The sequence below is a fragment of the Anas platyrhynchos genome, chromosome 2, assembly GCF_047663525.1.
Source record: "Anas platyrhynchos isolate ZD024472 breed Pekin duck chromosome 2, IASCAAS_PekinDuck_T2T, whole genome shotgun sequence".
NCBI classification, from domain to species: Eukaryota; Metazoa; Chordata; class Aves; order Anseriformes; family Anatidae; genus Anas; species Anas platyrhynchos.
The window spans coordinates 16,750,761-16,771,622 of NC_092588.1; the positions used below are offsets into that span (position 1 = coordinate 16,750,761).

Sequence of the window (20,862 nt, forward strand, 5' to 3'; positions counted from 1 at the left end):
TACATAAATTAATTCTACTTTTTCTAATAGGAGTACAGTTCACCTTCTATACTTTCCATTTGGAGGATCATCACGACTACTTACTAATAACAGAGAATGGCAGTTTCACACAACCATTAGCACGTCTGACTGGCTCAGAGCTTCCTTCACCAATCAACGCAGGTCTCTATGGAAATTTCAGAGCCCAGTTACGCTTTATATCAGATTTTTCTATATCATATGAAGGATTTAACATTTCTTTCTCTGGTAAGGAAACAACACCTGGAATAGTTTGTTTTATGATATACTTAATCATAAAATTATTTAAGTTTGTTTGTTTGTTTGTTTGTTTGTTTAAGCACAGCAATTTTAAAGCAAGAAAATCTCTCTGAAATCTCTGCTACATGATAAGTAAGAGGACACTAAACTGTAAGCAGCATTCAAGTGAGGGGAAGAAACAGAATTGGTCTAATTTCAGTTAGTGAAATTCCAGATGAGCCCATGAGTCAGTCAGTCAGACTTACGCTGTACCATTGTTTTCATTTGTTTTATGTATCTGGGGCATTTATGGCTCTAATAAGTGTGATAAAGCATGTTGTGTTATGCATCTTAAAAATGTTATAAATGCATTCATTAGTCTAGCTTTTGAAGGTAGTCTAATTGCCAACTTAACATTCATGCATTCATTGTGTTTTTAAAACTGAAATCTTTATCCAAGGTCAGTTGGAAATACACAGAAATTAGTAGATTGCAAGATTAGAAAAAAGGCTGATAGAAAACACAAGTTGTTCTCACTTGTACAAGCTGACTTGCTCTCTTGCTTTCAGAATATAATCTAGAACCTTGTGAAGATCCTGGGATCCCACAGTTTGGTAACAGAATAGGATTTAATTTTGGAGTGGGAGATACTCTGACATTCTCCTGTTCATCTGGATATCGTTTGGAAGGAGCTTCAGAGATTATTTGTCTAGGTGGTGGCCGACGAGTATGGAGTGCACCTCTGCCAAGGTGTGTGGGTACGTGGTCAGCTGCTTTCATTTGCTTGTATGTGTAGTCATTGTCCATGGATTTGCAGATATACAGCATGGAAATGCATGGTAATACACCTCTTAATTTGTAAGGTACTTTCATATCCTCCATATCTCTTTAGTCAAATTTCTTTCTTTTTAATTTATTTTTAATATAATTAATATTAGAATTATTCATAGATTTCATAACATTTCAAACTGAGGACAAAATCCTTACTGTTCTTATTTTGATAAATACCTTAGGAAAACTGGGTATAAACTTAAGTCAATATTTATCAGTTCAGATATCTAATAACTGGCTTTCGTTTGTCAGTGCAAATTTCCAGGTGATACCTGTATTACAAAAATGCATAAATATAATTAGATAACGTAAACCAGATATGTTTCATACAAGTAGGTCCATGTGTAGAAGAACAGACAACATGGGCTTCCTAGATAAGTTAGAGAAGGGTATCTTCAGAGAACAGTTGTCCTGGCTTTAAAACAATAGCTATGATAACTGAAGTAACCTCTAATGGTTCCTAAAACTTTCCACTCACTGTAGGGGTAACCTACGTAAGTAGGTTTGACTGGAAACTTAACTTTTAATGGCTAAAGTTGTCTGAGATGAATTCTTCCTAAAGGTCTTTTGTTTCACTTCTATGGATAATTGCTAAAGGAAAAGGAAAAGGAAAAGAAAAAAGGAAAAGGAAAAAAAAAGCATAATATTTCTAAAAAGTAAGATAGTTACTTAAGTGTCTGTAATTTTTTACTTATGTAAGGGTATTTGCTGTATGGAAATGTTTATATATGAAAATATCTATATCAATGTGCATTTGGAATCTTTTTTTCTTTTCTTCAAACTAAATTGCATGATAGTGAAACCCATTTCTTTCAGGATCTGATTGTATAATAATTGATTTACTTGTTTGCTTATACTCTGTGTTAGTTACTGTATCAAAAATTTAATTCTGAATTTCACAAATACACAAGCAACATTTATGTGTGCATTTATAGAAAAGATGGTTTAGAGGCTAGGTCAGTGTAGGTCAGTGTAGTGTATGAATAAAAGTTATTTTTGTGTAGGAGATGGTGATTTTTTAACCAGAAGAAAAATAATGAATGCATGCAAAGCTGTGAAAATGGGTGAAATTTTAGTAATAAATACCTGGAAATATTAGTATACTGAAAATGAATCAGTAAGTTATCAGTAAACACCTTGTGCAGAAACAAAAATGTAAATAATTGCTATTTAGTTTTCATGACATAGAAAATAATATCTATATTTGTGTGCTAGGAAAAAATAGAAAAAGAGAGAGAGAGAAAGAGAGAGAGGCAAAAGCTGGTATGCAAGGGTTGAATTATGTTTCAGTCAATGTGTTTTCTCCTTGTCTTTGAAAATGAAAGATGGTCTCCACTAGAACAACTTACTGAACTACTTTCTCCCTGTAAATAATCCACCTTCCATTGACCACTTTTACTGGATTCAGAAATCTATATATTGTTCATGTTGCTCATGTCTGGCATTTTCTACAGAAGTGATTCACAAGTTTTAATAATTCTGATATATACATTTTCACGTACTCAAAAGCCCACTTGGAAGTGAACCTCTGTTCATACTATTTGTGCTCACATGGTCAGTACAATACAAGAAAGACACAAATAAATGATGGTTAGTAGCTGGACCACTGATCCTGCAACAAAAGGTGAGACAATTGGTCCTTTCCAGACTGAAGCTTCAATAGAACCTAATAGCAGCCCTGACTACCTGTGAGGAGACCATTAAGGCTCTTCACAGGGGTTTATGATAGGAGGAAGAAAGGAAAAGGCATAAGATGAAACAATAAAATTCCAGACTGGAAATAAACAGAAACCTTTTTATGAAGAAAATGTCAAAGAGTGGAACAGGTTGCCCAGAGAGGTGGTGGTATCCACCCTTGGAGGTTTCCAAGGCCCAACTGGTTAAAGCCCTGAGCAACCTGGTCTGACCTCAGGGCTGAGCCTTCTTTCAGCAGGAGGATGAACTAGAGACATCCTAAGGTCCCTTCAAACTTGAATTTTCCCGTGTTCTTGATTATGCATCCTCTTGATAGGGATAGTTAGTTGAGTCCTGTGGGTCATACTATTATTTCTGTTTTATTAGCAAATGCTCATAAAGAATAGCTGTATGTTACATATCTTGGTTGTCTACTTCCACCTGTGTCTTGGTCCTTTGATAGTACAAATTGCATAGTTCTTTACTCATTCTGTGGTCTCTTCAGGTGCTAGCCATTCAGTTTCCCTTTATATCCCCAACAAGGTTTTATTTTAAGGATAGTTCACCACAGAATACCCTTCCAGTAGGTGATATGAGTCGAACTTTGCTAGACTTGGCCCCAATGCCTTGTGGAGACCTCCTAACAGCATTTTCAACAAGCCTGTTTTGTATAGTCAGTCACAACCGTGCCAATCTTCATGTCATATTGCAAATTTGCTTAATTCTGTACAAGAAATAGCCACTGTTATTCTGGGTGTAGTATAGTTCTCAAATAATTTTGGATATTCTGAACACAGAGAAAATTAGTGATGCTTTTGGACCACAGAAGCACCACAGTGTAATAACACCATGTAATAGTGTTTGTTATAGACATTCCTGGGCTTCTCCAGATGGGTTTAGCTCTGAGTGGTGTAGATGGACACCATTGTCACCACTTATCTCTTCCAGGAGTGGATGCATTTAGTAGTGTAGACACACTTAAAGTGACCAAAGTGCTTCTTTAGCATATAATAAAAGTGCTTTCATTCACAAAATAAGAAATTCCAGCTATGTGACAGAAGAGAGTGTTTGGGGCCTTCAGAAAGACTCTAGGAATAAATAGAATGTCAGAACAATTGATGTTATCTGTGACTGGTTCTTTGTTCACATGCTCTTGATGTTTAAGGCTCTAGGATGCATAGAGTTTATGACCAATCAGAATGAATTGTTCTGGTGATGTTCAGATGTAGTTTACTGGCTGCAAAAGTACCGTATAGTATCTTGTGCACTTAGTAATCCTGACCTTGACTAAATTCAAAATTTGAAAAATCAGTGGAATCAATGTCTTGTGAAAAATCATTCAACAGTAGAGTCTGAATTAGTGCAATTGATTGATTGTTTGTACATGACTAAGTTGCTTCCTTTTATTAGCAATGCATATGAGGGTGTTTGCATTTACAAAGTGACATTTATTTTGCTTTAATCCAAAACCACTTCTATTACTAATTTCCCACATCCTCTTGGTACATCAGCATACTATGAACATTTTTTTTTAATAAAAATCAATAGTTCTACCATTATTTCAGATAGAATTGTAATGCCCCTTATTATACAAGTATTTTACATTTTATTCCATTACAACATATGCAAGTTTTTGTTTCATTGTCAAGCAGATGGTAGATAAATATACTTATGTATTTTATTTTATTTTGTATTTTGAAGGATCATAAAATTTTTCTTCTGATTTAGAGATAGATGTTTTTATTTTTAACTGATTTTCCTATTGAAGCTTGTGAGGATAAATTTTATATTTGAAAGATAAATATGTCAGTTTCACAGAATCACAGCATGGTTGAAATTGGAAGAGACCTCTGGAGGTCATCTGGTCCAAACCCCTGCTCAAGCAGGGACACCTAGAACAGGATGCCCAAGACCAGTTCCAGACAGCTTTTGAAGATCTCCAAGAATGGATACCCCATGACACATGGGCAACTTGTACCAGTGCTCACTCATTCTCCCTTCATGTGTTTACATACATTGATAAGGTCATCCAAGCCTCCTCTTTTGTAGGCTGAATAATCTCAACTCTATCAGCCTCTCCTTACATTAGTGGTGCTCCTGTCCCTTGAACTTCTTGATGGCCTTTTGCTGGATTCTCTTTCACGTGTCCATGTCTCTCTTGTACTACATAGCCCAGAACTGGACACAATACTCCAGGTGCAGCTTCACCAGTGCTGAATAGAGTGGAAAGATCACCTCTCTCGACCTGCCGGTGATACTTTGCTTAGTGCAGTCAGGAATACTGTTGGCCTTCTTTGTAAAGGCATATTGCTGATTCATGTTCAACGTGGTGTCCACCGGGTCTCCCATGACCTTTTCTGTAAAGCTACTTTCCAGCTGTGTGGTGCCCAGCATGTACTGGTGCCTGGGGCTGTTCCTCCCAGGTGTAGAACTTTGCATGTCTTGCTGAACTTGACAAGATTCTTGTCAGCCCATTTCTCCAGCCTGTTGAGGTCTCTCTGGACCTCTGGTGAACAGTCCACATGGCCCTCTGGTGAATCTGCCATTCCCCCAAGTTATGTGTCATCTGCAAATTTACTGAGGATCCACTGTACCCCATTTTCTAGTTCATTAATGAAGACCTTAAACAGGATTGGACCCAGTATTGACACCTCAGTTATTCCATGTAGTACTGGTCTCCAGCTAGGCTATGTGCCACTGACCACTACCATTTAGGTCCAGCTGTTCAGCCAGTTTTTGATCCATCTCACTGTGTTCATCCAGTCCATACTTCAACAGCTTCTCTAAGAGGATCTTCGCCTTCCTGCACCTGGAAATGTTTTCCAGGATTAGCTGTTCCATCACCTTCTCAGGGAAGTTGATGAAGCTGACCAGCCTTTAGTTCCCTGAGTCCTTCTTCGTGCCCTTCTTGAAGATGAGAGTAACATTTGCTTTCTTCCAGACTTTGGGTGCACTTCTCCCACTTGCCACAATCAACCAAAACTTATAAAAAGTGGTCTTGTACTTACATCTGCAAGCTCCCTCAATGTTCATGGGTGCATACATCAGGACCCAGGAATGTCCAATTTGCTGAAGTATTCCCTGACCTTATCCTCTTCCACCAAAGGTAAACATTCCTTGTTCCAGCCTTTCAGCCTGGCCTCTAGGACCTAGGATTCCTAAAGGCCAGTCTTGCTGGTAAAGACTCAAGCAAAGTAGGCATTTGGTTCCTTGGCCCTTTCACTGTCCTCTTTAACCAGGTCATCTGTTTCCTTCAGAAGAGGGTGCACATTTTCCCTAATCTTTTTTTTTTTTTTTTTTTTTTTTGTCACTGATATATAAAAGCCCTTCTTACTGCCCTTGACATCCCTGGCCAGTTGCAATTCCATTTGGGCTTCAGGTGTCCTAACTCCTGGATGCTCTGACAGTGTCTCTGTATTCCTCACAGGTTACCTGTCCTTATTTCCAGCCTCTGTAGGATTCCTTTCTGAGTTTGTGTTTGGTTAGGTGCTCCTTGTTCATCCATGCAGGCCTTCTGGCCTTTTTTCCTGACCTCCTGTTTGTTGGGATGCATTGATCCTGAGCATGGAGGCAGAGATGCTTGAATATTAACAAGCTTTCTTCCTTCCCCTCCTCCTCCAGGACATGTCTACCAAGGGCACCCAACCCATGAATGTCTATCAAGTAGATCCTTGAAAAGCACAGTCTGCTCTCCTGAAATCCCAAAATTGTGAGTTTGCTGTGTGCCTTTCTCACTGTCCTAAGGATCTTGAACTCCACCATTTCATGGTACTTTCTTTGATTGCATTCACTGAAGCCAAAACTGACCTTTGACCTTCATATTTTCCACAAGCCCCTCCTTGGACCTTGAGAACAAGGTCCAGCATAGATCTTCTACTTATTGGCTTCTCTGTCACTTAGAGAAGGAGATTATTTCAACAGATTCCAGGAAACCTTCTGGATTGCTTACACCCAGCTGGGTTGTCCCTCAAATATGTTGGGGTGGTTGAAGTCCTCCATGAGGACCAAGGCTTGTAAACATGAGGTTGCTTCTATTTCTACTTATAGTGTATTGTAACAGTTCTTAAAATAAATAAATACAAATAATGAACTGTATAATTATATCCATTAGCATAATTTGTTATCTGTATAACTTATTCAAATTTAGATGAGAAAGATACATGATTGTTAACGGTTGTATGTACACAAAGCAGTATTTCCTGTCACAAAATATGAAGAAATTATAAGTTCCAAAAATAATTATGAAGTCTGCTTTTTCTAATTTTGATTTTTCTCCTCTGTGTTCTAATAGTAATCTTCTATATGCTGTTTCATTCTTTCAAATTATTGGTTATCTACTGTGATAATATAATAGTATGGAATACGATTCTGATGTTTCCTTTTTTTTCTTCTTTTATGTATTTACATATACATAGCACTTGCAGAAGATATATTGTTGTCTCAGCCCATTTTTTATTTGCCTATATATTGTCCATTGTGTATGTTAAATGTCTTTGACATTAGTGTCATAGCAATAATTATTATTATTATTATTGATTTTTTTTTGGGGGGGGGCAGGGCAGGGATGATCAACAGCGTGATAATAAGGTGTTGTTTTAGATCAACAGCTTTGTTTTCAAAATGCTTGCCTTGTCTACATCCAATGGATAAGTATGAACTCTTGGTCATTTCATTGGGCAGGTGGGATAAAGAACAGAATAGAAGATATGCTTTAATTATATCCTCATACAGGTATTTTAGGTATCTTGGAAGCTACCACCAGAAGCCCAGATAGTATAGGTCTTTAACTGCTGTTTTTTGTTTGTTTGTTTGTTTCATGCAAGCTGGTTTTGGTGGCTCCACTGTTCCCAACCCTAAAACAGGTCTTATCTGTGGCTAGGCTGTGTAGGCTTTCTGTCTAAAATCATCAAGACACTAGAGGGTAGTTCTTGCCTTGCTGTACCTTGCAATAAGAGTCTTGGTACCCTTCCTCAGATCTCAGATGGGATCTGTGTGGCCTTTCCACTTCCTTTACCAGTATATGAATCAGCTACAACTGTTGAAATTCATCTTGCTGAGGACTTAAGCCTTCTAAGCCCTGCTGAGAAGGAAGCCCTATTTACAAAGATTGCTGCTCTGATATGTACCATTGATAACTTCTTAATGCCTAGAAATTTGAGTGGATACCATCCATATGTCAGTTTCCAAATCCTTTCTGGTTGTACTGATTCCTTTTTATCCCCTCTTCCTATGAAGCAATTGCTTAAAGTTTATGCATTCTAACGAGCCACTTTTCCAGTATAGCCAAAGGCAAATACAAGGTGGTAGGAAGAAATAATTTGCTCTGTATTCCACAAGTATTATTGCTGCCTCCTAGACTGTTTATGGACTGTCACAGCATGTGATCTTCCCGCAACCTATTCTGTACTCTTACAAAATTAATGTCATTATGAAGTTTATGTGTCTTTTTTGTTGTTGTTGTTGTTTGTTTGTTTTTAGAAACGTGTCTGTAGCCAAAATTATTTTATACTAGATTATTTTCTTTCCAGTGATTAAAATTCAGTGCAATTTGGGATATCAGCTCCCTTAGGTTGCTTGAAGTTGGCCACTTAAATAAGTAAAATATTCTTCATTTTGTGATACATTTGTAGGCTTATGTACTTTTTTTTCTGTTTTGGTTATCCATATTTCTATCTATATCTCTTGTTTCCTTTTCCTGAGAATTTAGAAAGAATCATAGCTCATTAATATATTTTAGAATTATACCTAACAGATTTTATTAGAAGTTTAATGCAAAGTTAAGTTAATGTAGTAAAACCTGTAATTTACAGACAGAAAATAAACAAAAATGCAGTAGCTATGTCAGTATTCCTAGTCTAGGAACTTAGCTGTCTCAGATTCTCAGCGAATCATCACAAGATAGTCTTTATTGGTCTTGCTGGATTTCTGGTGCCACATACAAAAAGAACAAGAGAAGCAACAGAAGGCATATTTGCCAAATGTCAGATAAGTCTGGTTGATATGGTACAGAGATTCCTGGAAGTGCATACCTACATAAGATATCCAGGAGACTGAGGGTATTTAAGAGTTAGTAATTCTTCTCTGTCTGTAATCTTTAAGTACAGACAAAAGACATGCTGTCTGTAATTCTCAGTTTTTATTATCACTCTTTATTTTAGTCCCAGTATAGTTTTATCTCCTTTGCAACCTGAGGAAATAAGAGATTGTAATCTTCTCTATAATTGTCTGTATATTAAGAAAACATCTCATGTACATAGCTGAGACATTTTTTAACTGGTAAAAATTCTAGGTAAATTATCCATCTTCTCACCCCCCCCCCCCCTTCTTTTACCTTGGGCAGACATTGCAACAGTTAGACCATCAGTTATAACAGTCTTTACAGGTCAGAATTTCATGTCAGCATTCACCCATTGCTTTTGGTCCTGTACTGAGAAATAATTATTTAAATTTTCATGAAGAATATGGAGTGGATAAAGAGCAACTCTTTAACTTTTTTTTTCCCCCCACTAAATCTTAAGAAGCTTTCATGTGAGATTCTATGAATTTATCATTAGTTTAAAATAACCCTTAAGAAGCAAAAATTTGGTAGCAATGAAAATGAAGAGCATGCATGTTAGAAATGATCAATTAAAATTATTTCAGGTTTTGTATTTGTTCTAATGTTGCTTTACTGCATTCATTAGTGTTCTAAAAGTAAAGTGAACTCCATGATAGCAATATTGATTAGAATAGTTTAAACCAGAAGAGAACTTTGAAGAACCTGTTAGATATAATAAACTAAATGAATGGACAGATAATCTAGTCTGTATGATAAAATAAATGATAAAATATGCATGATAAAGTCTGTATGATAAAATAAATGTGAGGTTGATACCTCACGTGATACCTCTCTCCATGACGGAGAAAAAAAAAAAAAGTGAGTCATCATCCCAAATTAATGGGATTAAGAATTCAAACGAATTGATTTAAGAGTCACTGAGAACAGTTCGTTGATGGCTGGGTTCAAGATAAAAATAATAAGTTGTATAGAAGCCTTCGGACAGAGACTGCTTGCAGTGACTTTAGTTTTATTTGTAGTGTCCCCTGCGATGTTCATTAGTTCATCAACTGGTAGGAATTCAGAGAAGGGCCAGGAAAAGAGATCATGAGTTTGTATACACATTCTAATCTAAAAATTAAAAAGAGAGATTATGAAGCCTCTGTGTTTGTTATAATAAATGGCAAAAGAAAACAAAATGAAGAGATTCAATTCTTTTTTTTTTTTCCCTTTAATGTAAGAACCATTTAGCTGAAATTAAAAAAAAAAAAAAAACAAAACAAAAAACAAAAAAAAAAAACTGACAGAATTCAATAATTTTCAGCATTGCTTTAGTTATGGAAATAGTTCTGATCAGCAATACAAATAAATTCAATATACAGTTGTAGATATAAGTGGATAACAATCCTATTCCTGTTTCTTGCCAGAATATTTATCAAACATTCATTTATGGATGCACAGAATGCCAATGCAGTGAGTCCTGAAACAAAAATAACAAATCATAATAAATTATCATTTGTCGAAATTAAATGAAATAATATGCCAAAGAAGCAAAAGCTATTTTTCCTCCGTTTACTCAGGTGTTTGTATAAATAAATAATACATGTTAATTGATGTTCTTATTATTCATTTTCTAAGGATATACTATTTCAAAAAGGAAATTAAAATTAAGACTTTATATTGCTTACATTTAAAAGTAATGTTCAAATAACATGTACTAAATTTTCAAAGTTTATCTTTTCAAATGATAGAATTCCCTGAATTCCATTGAACATGATGTTGTGTGGGAACAATTTTAATAATAGGCTTTTCTACAAATGTAGAAATATTTTTAATATTCTTTTTATTTAGCTGGTTCTATTAAATGACTAATCATTTCAGTGTTGAAAACCTGTGATGGAATTAATGCTAGCTGTAAATCGTGATGAACATGGTAATTAGAAATAATCACATGCAAGCCTATTTAATTCGATATGTTTTTCCACTTCTCTCTTCAGTTGCTTCTACATGTTGAAGACTCATATTTTTTTTCTTATTAAATCATAACAATCTTCAGTCTTTTCAGATCTGTGATCATTCTTGTCTCTTGCTTCTGGAATACTTATATTTATCCAGTTATTTATTCTTTGAAATGAACTTCCTCAAGTTCAATACGGTACTCAAATCTGAGGCCTTACTACCATCAAACAGAAGAGACATAGTCAGTACTCACATTTATTTGTCTTAATCTAATACGGTGAGAAAGCCACACTGGTGAGCCACACTGGTGAGCTAGTCAGAGGTTTTGATTTCTGTTACTCTCAACATTTTTCTGTGCAATGTATTACTCCTATCTAATCATAAAAATGCATTTATTTTTACTGAATTTTCTTCCTGGTTATTGAAGATATTTCAATATTTCAACAACATTCAGAATGGCATGTCATGGGAGAACACAAAAAAAAAAAAAAGAATATTAGGAAATTTTGCACTAGAATAGGTTTTTGAGGCTCCTTTGTTAGTGCAACATATTTTTAATATTTTGTGAAATGACTATGAAACAGTCTGCGTATTATAGGATCTTAACCTACATGGTGGGTTGACCCCAGCCGGCAGCAGAGTGCCCACCTGGTTGAATTGGAAGGGTAAAAAAGCAAGAAGAAAAAAAAAAAGAGTTATGTCACTCACCAACAGCAAAGAAATGTCCAGTCAATCTCTAAGAAACAACAATTTAGTAGAAACTCCCTTAGTTTTATTGCTCAGCATGGCATTATAGGACATAGAATAGCAACTCTGGTCACTTGGGGTTAGCTGTTCCAACTTTCTCTCTTCCCAGATGCTTGCCCACACCCAGCTTACTTGCTGGTGGGGCAGAATGAGAAACAGAAATGGCTTCGATGCTGTGCAAGCACTGTTCAGCAATAGCTAAAATGATGTGTTGCCAGTACTGTTTTGGTCATAAATCTAAAACACAGCACAGTATGGTCTGATATAAATTGTCTTCATCCCAGTCAAATTTTGTTCAATCTATTAATGAGTATATATAATCGCATAATAATAATAATAATTAAAGTTAAGAAAATGTTTGCTCTGAACGTAAACATAGACAGAAAAAAAATAAATCGTTTCTGAGTAACAGATTAACAAAATCCTTAAAGAATGTATTGAATACTTGTTCATTTAGACTTATCTAGAAGAAAAATTCTAATCTCTATTTAGTCCTGAGAAAGCAACGTTTTCAACAATAGTGTAGGGATACATTTTCAGCTTGTGATACAGAAAGTGAATATACAATTCAGGTACATTTGTAGGGTTGTAACGTCTCTGAATTGATTCTAGTGCATTTAGACTTGATTCAGATGACTGCCCAGTGGTCCTTAAAATTTTGAATGTCACAGTTAGCTTTTAAGAAGCCAGTTTAAATTTCCTTGTGACTACATTACGGACAAGAAAAAATGAACAATTGCTGCTTAAAAGAAAAAAAAAAATAGATAAAATTAAACTTTTTTGATGAACAATAATGAAGATTGAAGATCTGTCAGAGTACAGTCCTTCCTTATATGCTTTCTATTTATGCTTTAATTTAATAATAATCACCAAACAGTGTTTAGATTCAACACACACTGTACTCTCTTGGAATTACCTATATTTCTATTGAAATGTAAAAAGTCTTCTTATGCCAGTATTTCTTCTGTCTTTTTTTCTTCATGTTGTCTTTCTAACCTGCTGATAAACTGAATTCCACCACAACCACTCTTTCACTCCTCCTCCTTCAGGGAAGGAGGGGAGAAAATATAATGGAAAAGAGCTCAAGGGTTGAGATAAGGACGGGGAAATCGTTCACCAATTACCATCACAGGCAAAACAGACCTAATGTAGGGAGATTAATATAATTTATTGGCTATTACTAGCAGACAAGGACAGTGAGAAACTAAAAAGCAAACTGAAAACACCTTCCTCCTGTATCCACCCTCTTCTGTGTCCTCCCCCAAAGAAGCACATGGTAACGGGGAATGGGGGTTGTGGACAGTCCCTAATGATTTGTCTCTGCTGCTCCTTCACAGTCACTCTTTGCCCCCTCGGGATGCCGTCTTTCCCAAACTAATCCTGCATGGGCTGCCCACAGGCAGCAGCTCTTCAAGAACTGCTCCAACATGGGTCCGTAACACAGGGACTGTCCATCAAGAGCAAACTGCTCCAACATGGATCCCCAATGGGCAGCAGCTTTTGCCAGATCACCTGCTCCTGTGGGTGTGGCCTGGAGCCTATTCCTGCGGGGGTCTCTCCACAGGCCGTAGTGTGGAGAACTGCTCTGCTGTGGGAACCATGGGCTGCAGGGGCACAGCCTGCTCCACCAGGGGCCTCTCCACAGGCCGCAGGGGAACTGCTGCTGCATGCCTGGAGCACCTCCTGCCCTCCTGCTGCACTGATCATGGAGTCTGCAGGGCTGTTCCTTCCTACATTTTCTTACTCCTCTCTCCCAGTAGTTATTTCCCTTTCTTAAATTTGCTCTCACAGACGCATGACAAACTTCACTCATTGGCTCAGCTCTGACCAGCAGCAGGTCCATTTGGAGCCAGCTAGGGCTGGTTCTTATATGACATTGGACAGCTTCTGGGCATTTCTCACAGAGGCCACATCTGCAGTCCCCCCTACCATGTAAACCCAGTACGCTCAGGCCTCCTTTCTTGGCTTTCTTTTTTTTTTCTTCCCTCCCTTATAAGGCTGCCTAGTTGCTAAATAACATTAATTTTCACCATAGCAGTCATGTGACAATTTATAATCCATAGTTAGTCCAATATCTTTTCTTTGTAAAGAAAATAATCTAGTCAGCTTTCCAGCTGTGTAGAACTTTTTCCAACACTGGCTTTCTCAAGGCCATGCTTTCTTTCTTTCTTTCTTTCTTTCTTTTTTTCTTTCTTTCTTTCTTTCTTTCTTTCTTTCTTTCTATTATTTTTATTTTCACCCAACATTAGCTGGAAGATGCTGACTTTAAAATAGTTTTCTTTTGGTTAGCAGATACACCTAGTTACTTTTCTCCATATAACATTTTATGTCCTTTTTTTTTTTTTTTTTTTTTCAGTATGTCATAAACTGCAAAGGTCAGAGTCTCTGATGTTTAGGTCATACACATTTCCAAGAAACTGTATCTCTTACAAATATGTAAAGCAGACAAACAAGCTTGTAAAATCCGCAGGCAAACCCATTCATTTGTATCATGTGTTCAGTTTTGGGCCCCTAACTACAAGAAAGACACTGAGGCCCTGGAACATGTCCAGAGAAGGGCTAGAAAGCCCTTCTAGCCCTTCAGAGATTGGCTACAAAGCCTATGGAACAGAAGTCCTATGAGAAGTGGCTGAGGGAACTGGGTTTGTTTAGTCTTGAGAAGAAGAGGCTCAGGGGAGACCTTATTGCTCTCTACAACTACCTGAAAGGAAGTTGTGGGGAGCTGGGGGTTGGCCTCTTCTCTCAGATAGGGCTAGAGGGAATGCCCTCAAGTTGTGCCAGTGAAGGTTTAGGTTGGAAATTAGGAGACATTTCTTCTCAGTAAGAGTAGTCAGGCATTGGAACAGGTTGCCCAGGGAGGTGGTGGCATCACTGTCCCTGGGGGTGTTCAAGGAAAGGTTGGACCTGGAGCTTAGGGACATGGTTTAGTGGGTAACATTGGTAGAAGGGTAATACTTGGATCAGATGATCTTGGAGGTCTTCTCCAGCCTTGGTGATTCTATGATTCTATGTATATGGCATGAGTGAATGTGGTTTTCAGGGAATACCTGGGGAGTGAAAAAGGTTATATTCTAAGTGAGAAAAAATAAATTCAGTGTTGAACTGATGCACAGTTAGGTAACTAATGAAGAGAAGGTTCTACAATTGGTATGTATGCAGTAATTGCAAAGTCCCTTAGCAGGAGACCCATTAGCTACACTCTGCTCTTCTTATACCATATTGCCAACAGTGTTTTATCCATTACTGTGTATATATAAAACTTAAGGCATAATGTTGCTTTTGATGTTTTCAAATTGAAAAGGCCTCTGTTTGTTAGTTTTAATTGAGTTAGTTATGGTTGTGTTGTGTTGTTGTATTAAGATACGGAATGTTTTGGAGGCAGGGATGATGCTCAGTTTAAGATTTGTAATATTACTAGGAAATGCATCTTTGATTCCTTTTGAAACAAATTAATCCTAATCTGTCTTTTGTCAGTCAGAAGTCAATTTATTCCTTTAAATATTTCTCATGTCATTTTTCATGAATATCTCATGTTTCTGTTATTTTCCTCAGGGATAGAAGTCCTGAACAATGCAAAATCCAGTCATTGAAGGCTCACCAGCTGTAATATAATGGCATCATAATATGATAAGCATTTATTATGTTTCTTACGTAGCCCAATGTTTTGCAAAATGTTTTAATTGCTCCTATTTACCGAGTTAAAAAAAATCAACAGTTTCAACAGTTCTTGAGTCTGTTTTTTTGGTGCTTTTCATGGTTATCATTATTTTAAGCCAAATTGTGCACATTGGTTGTTAAAATTCTCCTGATAAAGAACATATATTTGTTAATATATTTTATCTTTCTAATACTAACGAAGAAGCTCATTGGTCGTGTTATTCTCTGTCCTCTTATTGTTGGTTGTGATATAGAAGCATATTTTGTAAAATATGTGGGACTCCTCCACATCATTGTCAACTGGAACTATTAATTATGGAAAATATTAATGTAAATATTGTTTCCACAAATTAACTCTTTCTTATTTGGCCATTTTAGTGGAAAAAAATATCCTGTTGTGATATTATGTGCATATAATGAATAGTACTTACCTGACTATTCTGTCTTTTCATCAGAATATTCTAAAGACATTGCTGTGACGTTTAGTGGCCACCAACTAGAGTGAATATCATAATTCTCCACTCTATTTTTTTTTCTTGCTTTTGCAATTATTTTTGTTATCAAGAGCAATATCCATCTTAACTTTAGGGACTTTTTGTCAGGGAGTGCAGTGATAGGACAAGGAGTAATGGTTTTAAACTAAAAGAAGGTAGGTTTATATTGGGAAGAAATTCTTTACTCAGAGGGTGGTGAGGAACAGGCACAGGTTGCCCAGAAAGGTTTTGGATGCCCCATCCTTGGAGGTTTTAAAGGCCAGGTTGGATGGGGCTTTGAGCAACTTGGTCTAGTGGGAGGTGTCCCTGCCCGGGAAAGGGGGCTTGGAATTAGATGATATTTAAGGTCCCTTACAGCTCAAACCATCCTATGATTCTATGATGCAGTATAGTTTTGAGCTAACTGTCCGAATTCCTGTTTAAAGACCATGAAGCATAGCGTGCAAGATACCTACTTCATAAGGAAAAGAATTTTGACTTTAATTCTATTGGAAGTCATGATGAACTCTCTAATCTAATCTCAGTTGAAGGAAACTGAGATGTTCAGATCAGCTCAAATATAGATGCATATACTGCATTTTATCAGAAAAGTATTCATTTCTAGAACTACAAAAGGGAATACAATCTTTTGCAACAATGTAAAATAAAAGTAGAAAACACTATTGTTCCTGCTGATTAAAGAAGACAATGCTATTTTCATTTTCTTCAAAATAAGGTTCCCTTAAAATAATGCTGCTTAACTTTGTCAGGATACCAAAACCACCTGAAAAACTCTTGATGACATCATAACTCACGTTATTCAAGGAAAGAATGCTTCAGTCAAAATTTAACCCTTTCAAGATTGTGTTGTTACCATCTGTTTTGTTGTCTTGTTTTGACAAGACTACTGTCTTGCTTACATCTGCCATCAGTTGGAGGTACAAATTCCAGAGATTTTTTATAAAAAAGTTATTCATTTACCTCTGAATTTAGACATGTTTGCTGTAGTAGCTTCTGATTTGCAGTCTACTATCACTAAGATAAAATCCTTTTGAGAATGCTGCACTTACTGCCCTATCATGCTTTTGCAATTTATTTAGTCTCCTAACAGATATAACATCTTTTCAAAATACAGAACTGTTATTTGGAGGTTTTATCCTCTGATTTCAAGGGATTGTCTTGAAGAAAACAATGGCCAAATTTCAGTCTGTAGATTATATTATATTTTAGATTATTAGATTATATTTTGGTATTTGATAATTTATGGTAAGCATTTCATCAACTGAATTTGAGAAGTCTTGCAAAATTCCCCGTAATGAGCATATTTAAAAAAATAAAGAAAAAAAAAAGTCATCACTGAAGAATTATTTTCAAATGGTTACATTACCAGAACAGATGCATTTAATTCCTCAGTTGCAATAACAATGGTATTTTATACAATTACAGAATTTATATGCATTAATAACTGGTAGTTTAAACTCATCTGTTCTGTTATGAAAATGTGCAATGATGTACATACATTCATAACAAAAAAATTAACAGTTCTTTCCTGTAATACATAATAGCTCATTATATCAGTATTTTGATTACTTGTATTTTACCTTTTGTTGTTGTTTTGTTTTGTTTTTATTTTCCTTTCTAATACTGAACTGATTTGGTATTTCTTGTATAGTTCAGAAACAGTGATTTATTTCCATCTTAATATTCATCCTTATGCTTTACATAAGTCTAAATTAAAGTCTTTTGGAAAAAATAAATATTGGAGTATTTTCTCATTTATTTTTATTTTTATTTTTATTTTTATTTTTATTTTTATTTTTATTTTTATTTTTATTTTTATTTTTATTTTTATTTTTATTTTTATTTTACCTACAAGTAAACTATGTAGGGCAGTTGCTAAATTTATTTCATCTGAGATATGCAAATTTTTTTTTAACTTTTGTCTTTAAAACAACTTGACCTTCATCTCTTTTGAGTATTGCTGAAGAATACTACTACAGTGAAACATTAAGTCAATGTAGAAATGTTTCGCAATAGATACAGCTCTAAGTATATTTTAAAGAATGGTCATAGTCTTCCTGTTCCCATGTGAGTTTGCCTTTACTTCTGAAAAAAAAAGTAAAAAAAAAAAAATGTTTTCTGAAAACATCCTTTTTCCTTTTCTGTCTTCTACTTTTCCTTCTTTTTCCTTCTGCCCAGAGAGGTCAGGGAGTCTCCTCTGGAAATATTCAAAACTCGTTTGGATGCCATTCTGCACCATGCACTCTAGGTGATCCTGCCCAGCAGGGGAGTTGGGTCTTCAGAGGTCCTTTCCAACCTTGGCCATTCTGTGATTCTGTGATTACACATTTTCCCTACATTTATCACAGTTTGTCTCTTCTGTCTCTTTTTCTGACATTCTCTCTGTGGCACCTAAGATTATTTTCCAAACTCTTTAAACAAACTACATTTGTTTAATTTTTGTATTCATTTTAAGCTTAAGATTTCACTTAATATTTTTTCCCTAATCCTTTCTTTACTCAGCCCTTAACTACATGTGGAGGCATTATGGTCTGTGTTGCTTTATGCTATAGTATTAACATCAAAGAATAGAACATAGCCATAGCTTACTTGAAGTTGCATATAGTTTTGAATAAAACGACTGTTCAGCTTTACAAGTCAAAGTGGAAACAGGCAGATAGAAGCAACTATGGTATAGTTTGGAAAATCTTATATTAGATACATATCTTCTCTTTTTGATTCTGTGCTTATTTAGTTATACTTTTATGTTTTAAGAAATAATTTGCACTGACAGGAGGCAAGTAGAGAAGCAAGGAAATAACTGGTTTTGTAAGAATACATCTCAGAAGTGTACAAAAGAAGGTACTGTTGTAGGCCATGGTGCATGCTTCCTGGGAAATATAATGGCTTTCTTGAATACGATGGGAGAAATTATTTTATATTTTGGTTTTCAAAACTACTGTTACTACACTTCCTTTCTTTTCTGCTACCATGAGGATTGAGGCCATATATGACGTGTTGCAAGCATCTTAAGGTGTATTCTCCCTCTATATTAAGAAAAGTCCAATCAGATTGATAAATTTAATGATATGAGCAATTTCATTTTTTTTAGCAGAAAATAATGCATGGTTCTCAAATATCAGTTAAAAATGAACAAACATTTGGTTCACTGCTGCATTCAGATTTTTGAAAAAATTGCTTTGAATTACAGTTCTGACAGAAACACAATTGTTTGATCAACTTAATAGTACAAATCTTGTGCCTTTTGACTTTTCTCTCTCTCATAAATTGGAAACGATATACCGCAAATGGAATTACAATCATTTCATTCCTACATGCTATAATTCAAACTGACCTATGCACCTATGCATCTTCAGAGCAGAAAATAGCCATGTATTTGACAATAAAAGGAAAGAAATGATCATGTGGGCTAGAACAATTCCCACTTGTATCTAGATTATGTGTTTTCTGAGTTTTCTAAGACAAAATGGTGACACCTGAATTATTTGAGTACTTGTTACATAATCCTATTGAAGTATACACAGTCATCAAGAATTTCTTCTGTGTTTGATATATCTGTATGCAAGTTGTTTCTTTTAGCTGAATACTGAAGAACAACTAATTAATGGTCATTTAATATACAAGTTTAATATACAAAATGTATATTTCAATATACTGGATATCACTTTCATGATCCTAATTGCTAATAAAAATAAGAGATCTTAAAATAGATATCATAGATTATTTAAGTATCTTCAACCCATTAAAAGTATCACATAGTTTTACATAATACATTTTCCTACTCTGTGAAGTTATAAACTAATGATTTTCCCAAGTTAAAACAACTGGAGATGCATTCTTATATTATTGGCTAAAATAAATGACTGCAATAGTGAAGTAATGCAGAAAACAAACCCAGAAAAGTCAATGCTACGGTTAAATTTAAAATGAATCTAAATCCATTCAAAAGAGAGGAACTGCTTTTGTCCTTGCAGTATATAAACTATTTATTTATAAAGACTATATATAAAGGGAAGGAACAAATTGTAGTAGTTTGTCAGTCATAATTTAATACACCTAGTACTTCAATGCTCAAAATAATTTAATTGAAATTATGCAAGTACTACAAAATCTTATAGTAAATGAAAGTTAGCTATTAATGCCTAATGTGGATTTCTCAGAACTTTTCATGTTTGTGTTTTCTGTGATAAAATAAATCACCAAAGTCCTCAACTAAAGTTTTCATTTTTGGAATTATTATGGTATTACTTCAAAACACCTTTCAATTTTAATTTTTGATTCTTATGCATATTTCATACTTTTTTCTTTACTTTTTTTGTTTGTTTGTTTCTGTGAGATACCATTTTTTCTACTTATTAATGAGTTTTGGTTTAGCTGGTAAATTTAGAATAACTCTTTTTCTACTCTATGCAGTGAATGATGTTAATGTTAGTAAATTGATATTAGAGATTTTTTTATCTGTATCTGAGTATGTGCATATCTGCATGTATGTGTATATATATACCCGTGTGTGTATAAATAAATATATGCACATATAAACTTCTGGAATACTGGAAGACATTTATATGTCTTTATGAATTTCTATATTGGAGAAATAAGCTTTAATAAATACAAAATATATTTCTTCCAAAACAAAATTCAGGAAGGATCCTTTAAAACATTAGCATTATGGAATGTGCCAGTAACATGATTATAACTATCCATATTACTAACACATATTTATTAAAGTACTATAAGATGTTAGAAATGTAGTCTTGTATTCTTCAATCACCATGAACATATGTTAACAGCTAGATTTATGACATTAATAAGCATTACTAATGTGAACTAGGTTACATTAACCTAGTTCATTAACCCTTATCACCATTATTTATAATATTTATTTATTTACTTGTTTATTATTAAAATATACCTTAACATTTCCTTTTACTTTCAGCTGAATGTGGAGCCTCCACGACAAATAATGAAGGAATCTTATTGTCCCCCAATTATCCTCTTAACTATGAAAACAACCATGAATGTATTTATAGCATTCAAGTACAAGCAGGAAAAGGAATCAACATTTCTGCCAGAACATTTCATTTAGCCCAAGGAGATGTTCTTAAGGTAGGTAGAATTCATGTAGCTTTTTGTTGTTGTTTCTAAGCTTTTAGTGCCTCAAACCATTTAATTTTATCTGTCTGTACAGTATCAGGTAAGGTTATATTACGTACTTATAAAATACTT

General features: G+C 35.1%; 1 protein-coding gene across 4 annotated transcripts in view; it reads left to right on the top strand.

The window, feature by feature from the left end:
• The window catches only part of CSMD3 (CUB and Sushi multiple domains 3), a 641,367-nt gene that overhangs the window by 393,677 nt on the left and 226,828 nt on the right, over positions 1-20,862 (top strand). For all 4 annotated transcript variants that reach the window (XM_005009295.6, XM_038175100.2, XM_038175101.2 and 1 more), the window contains 3 exons: positions 31-246; positions 807-995; positions 20,573-20,742. In XM_005009295.6, coding sequence (XP_005009352.3) covers positions 31-246; positions 807-995; positions 20,573-20,742 — 575 coding nt within the window. The remainder of the gene's footprint in view (positions 1-30; positions 247-806; positions 996-20,572; positions 20,743-20,862) is intronic.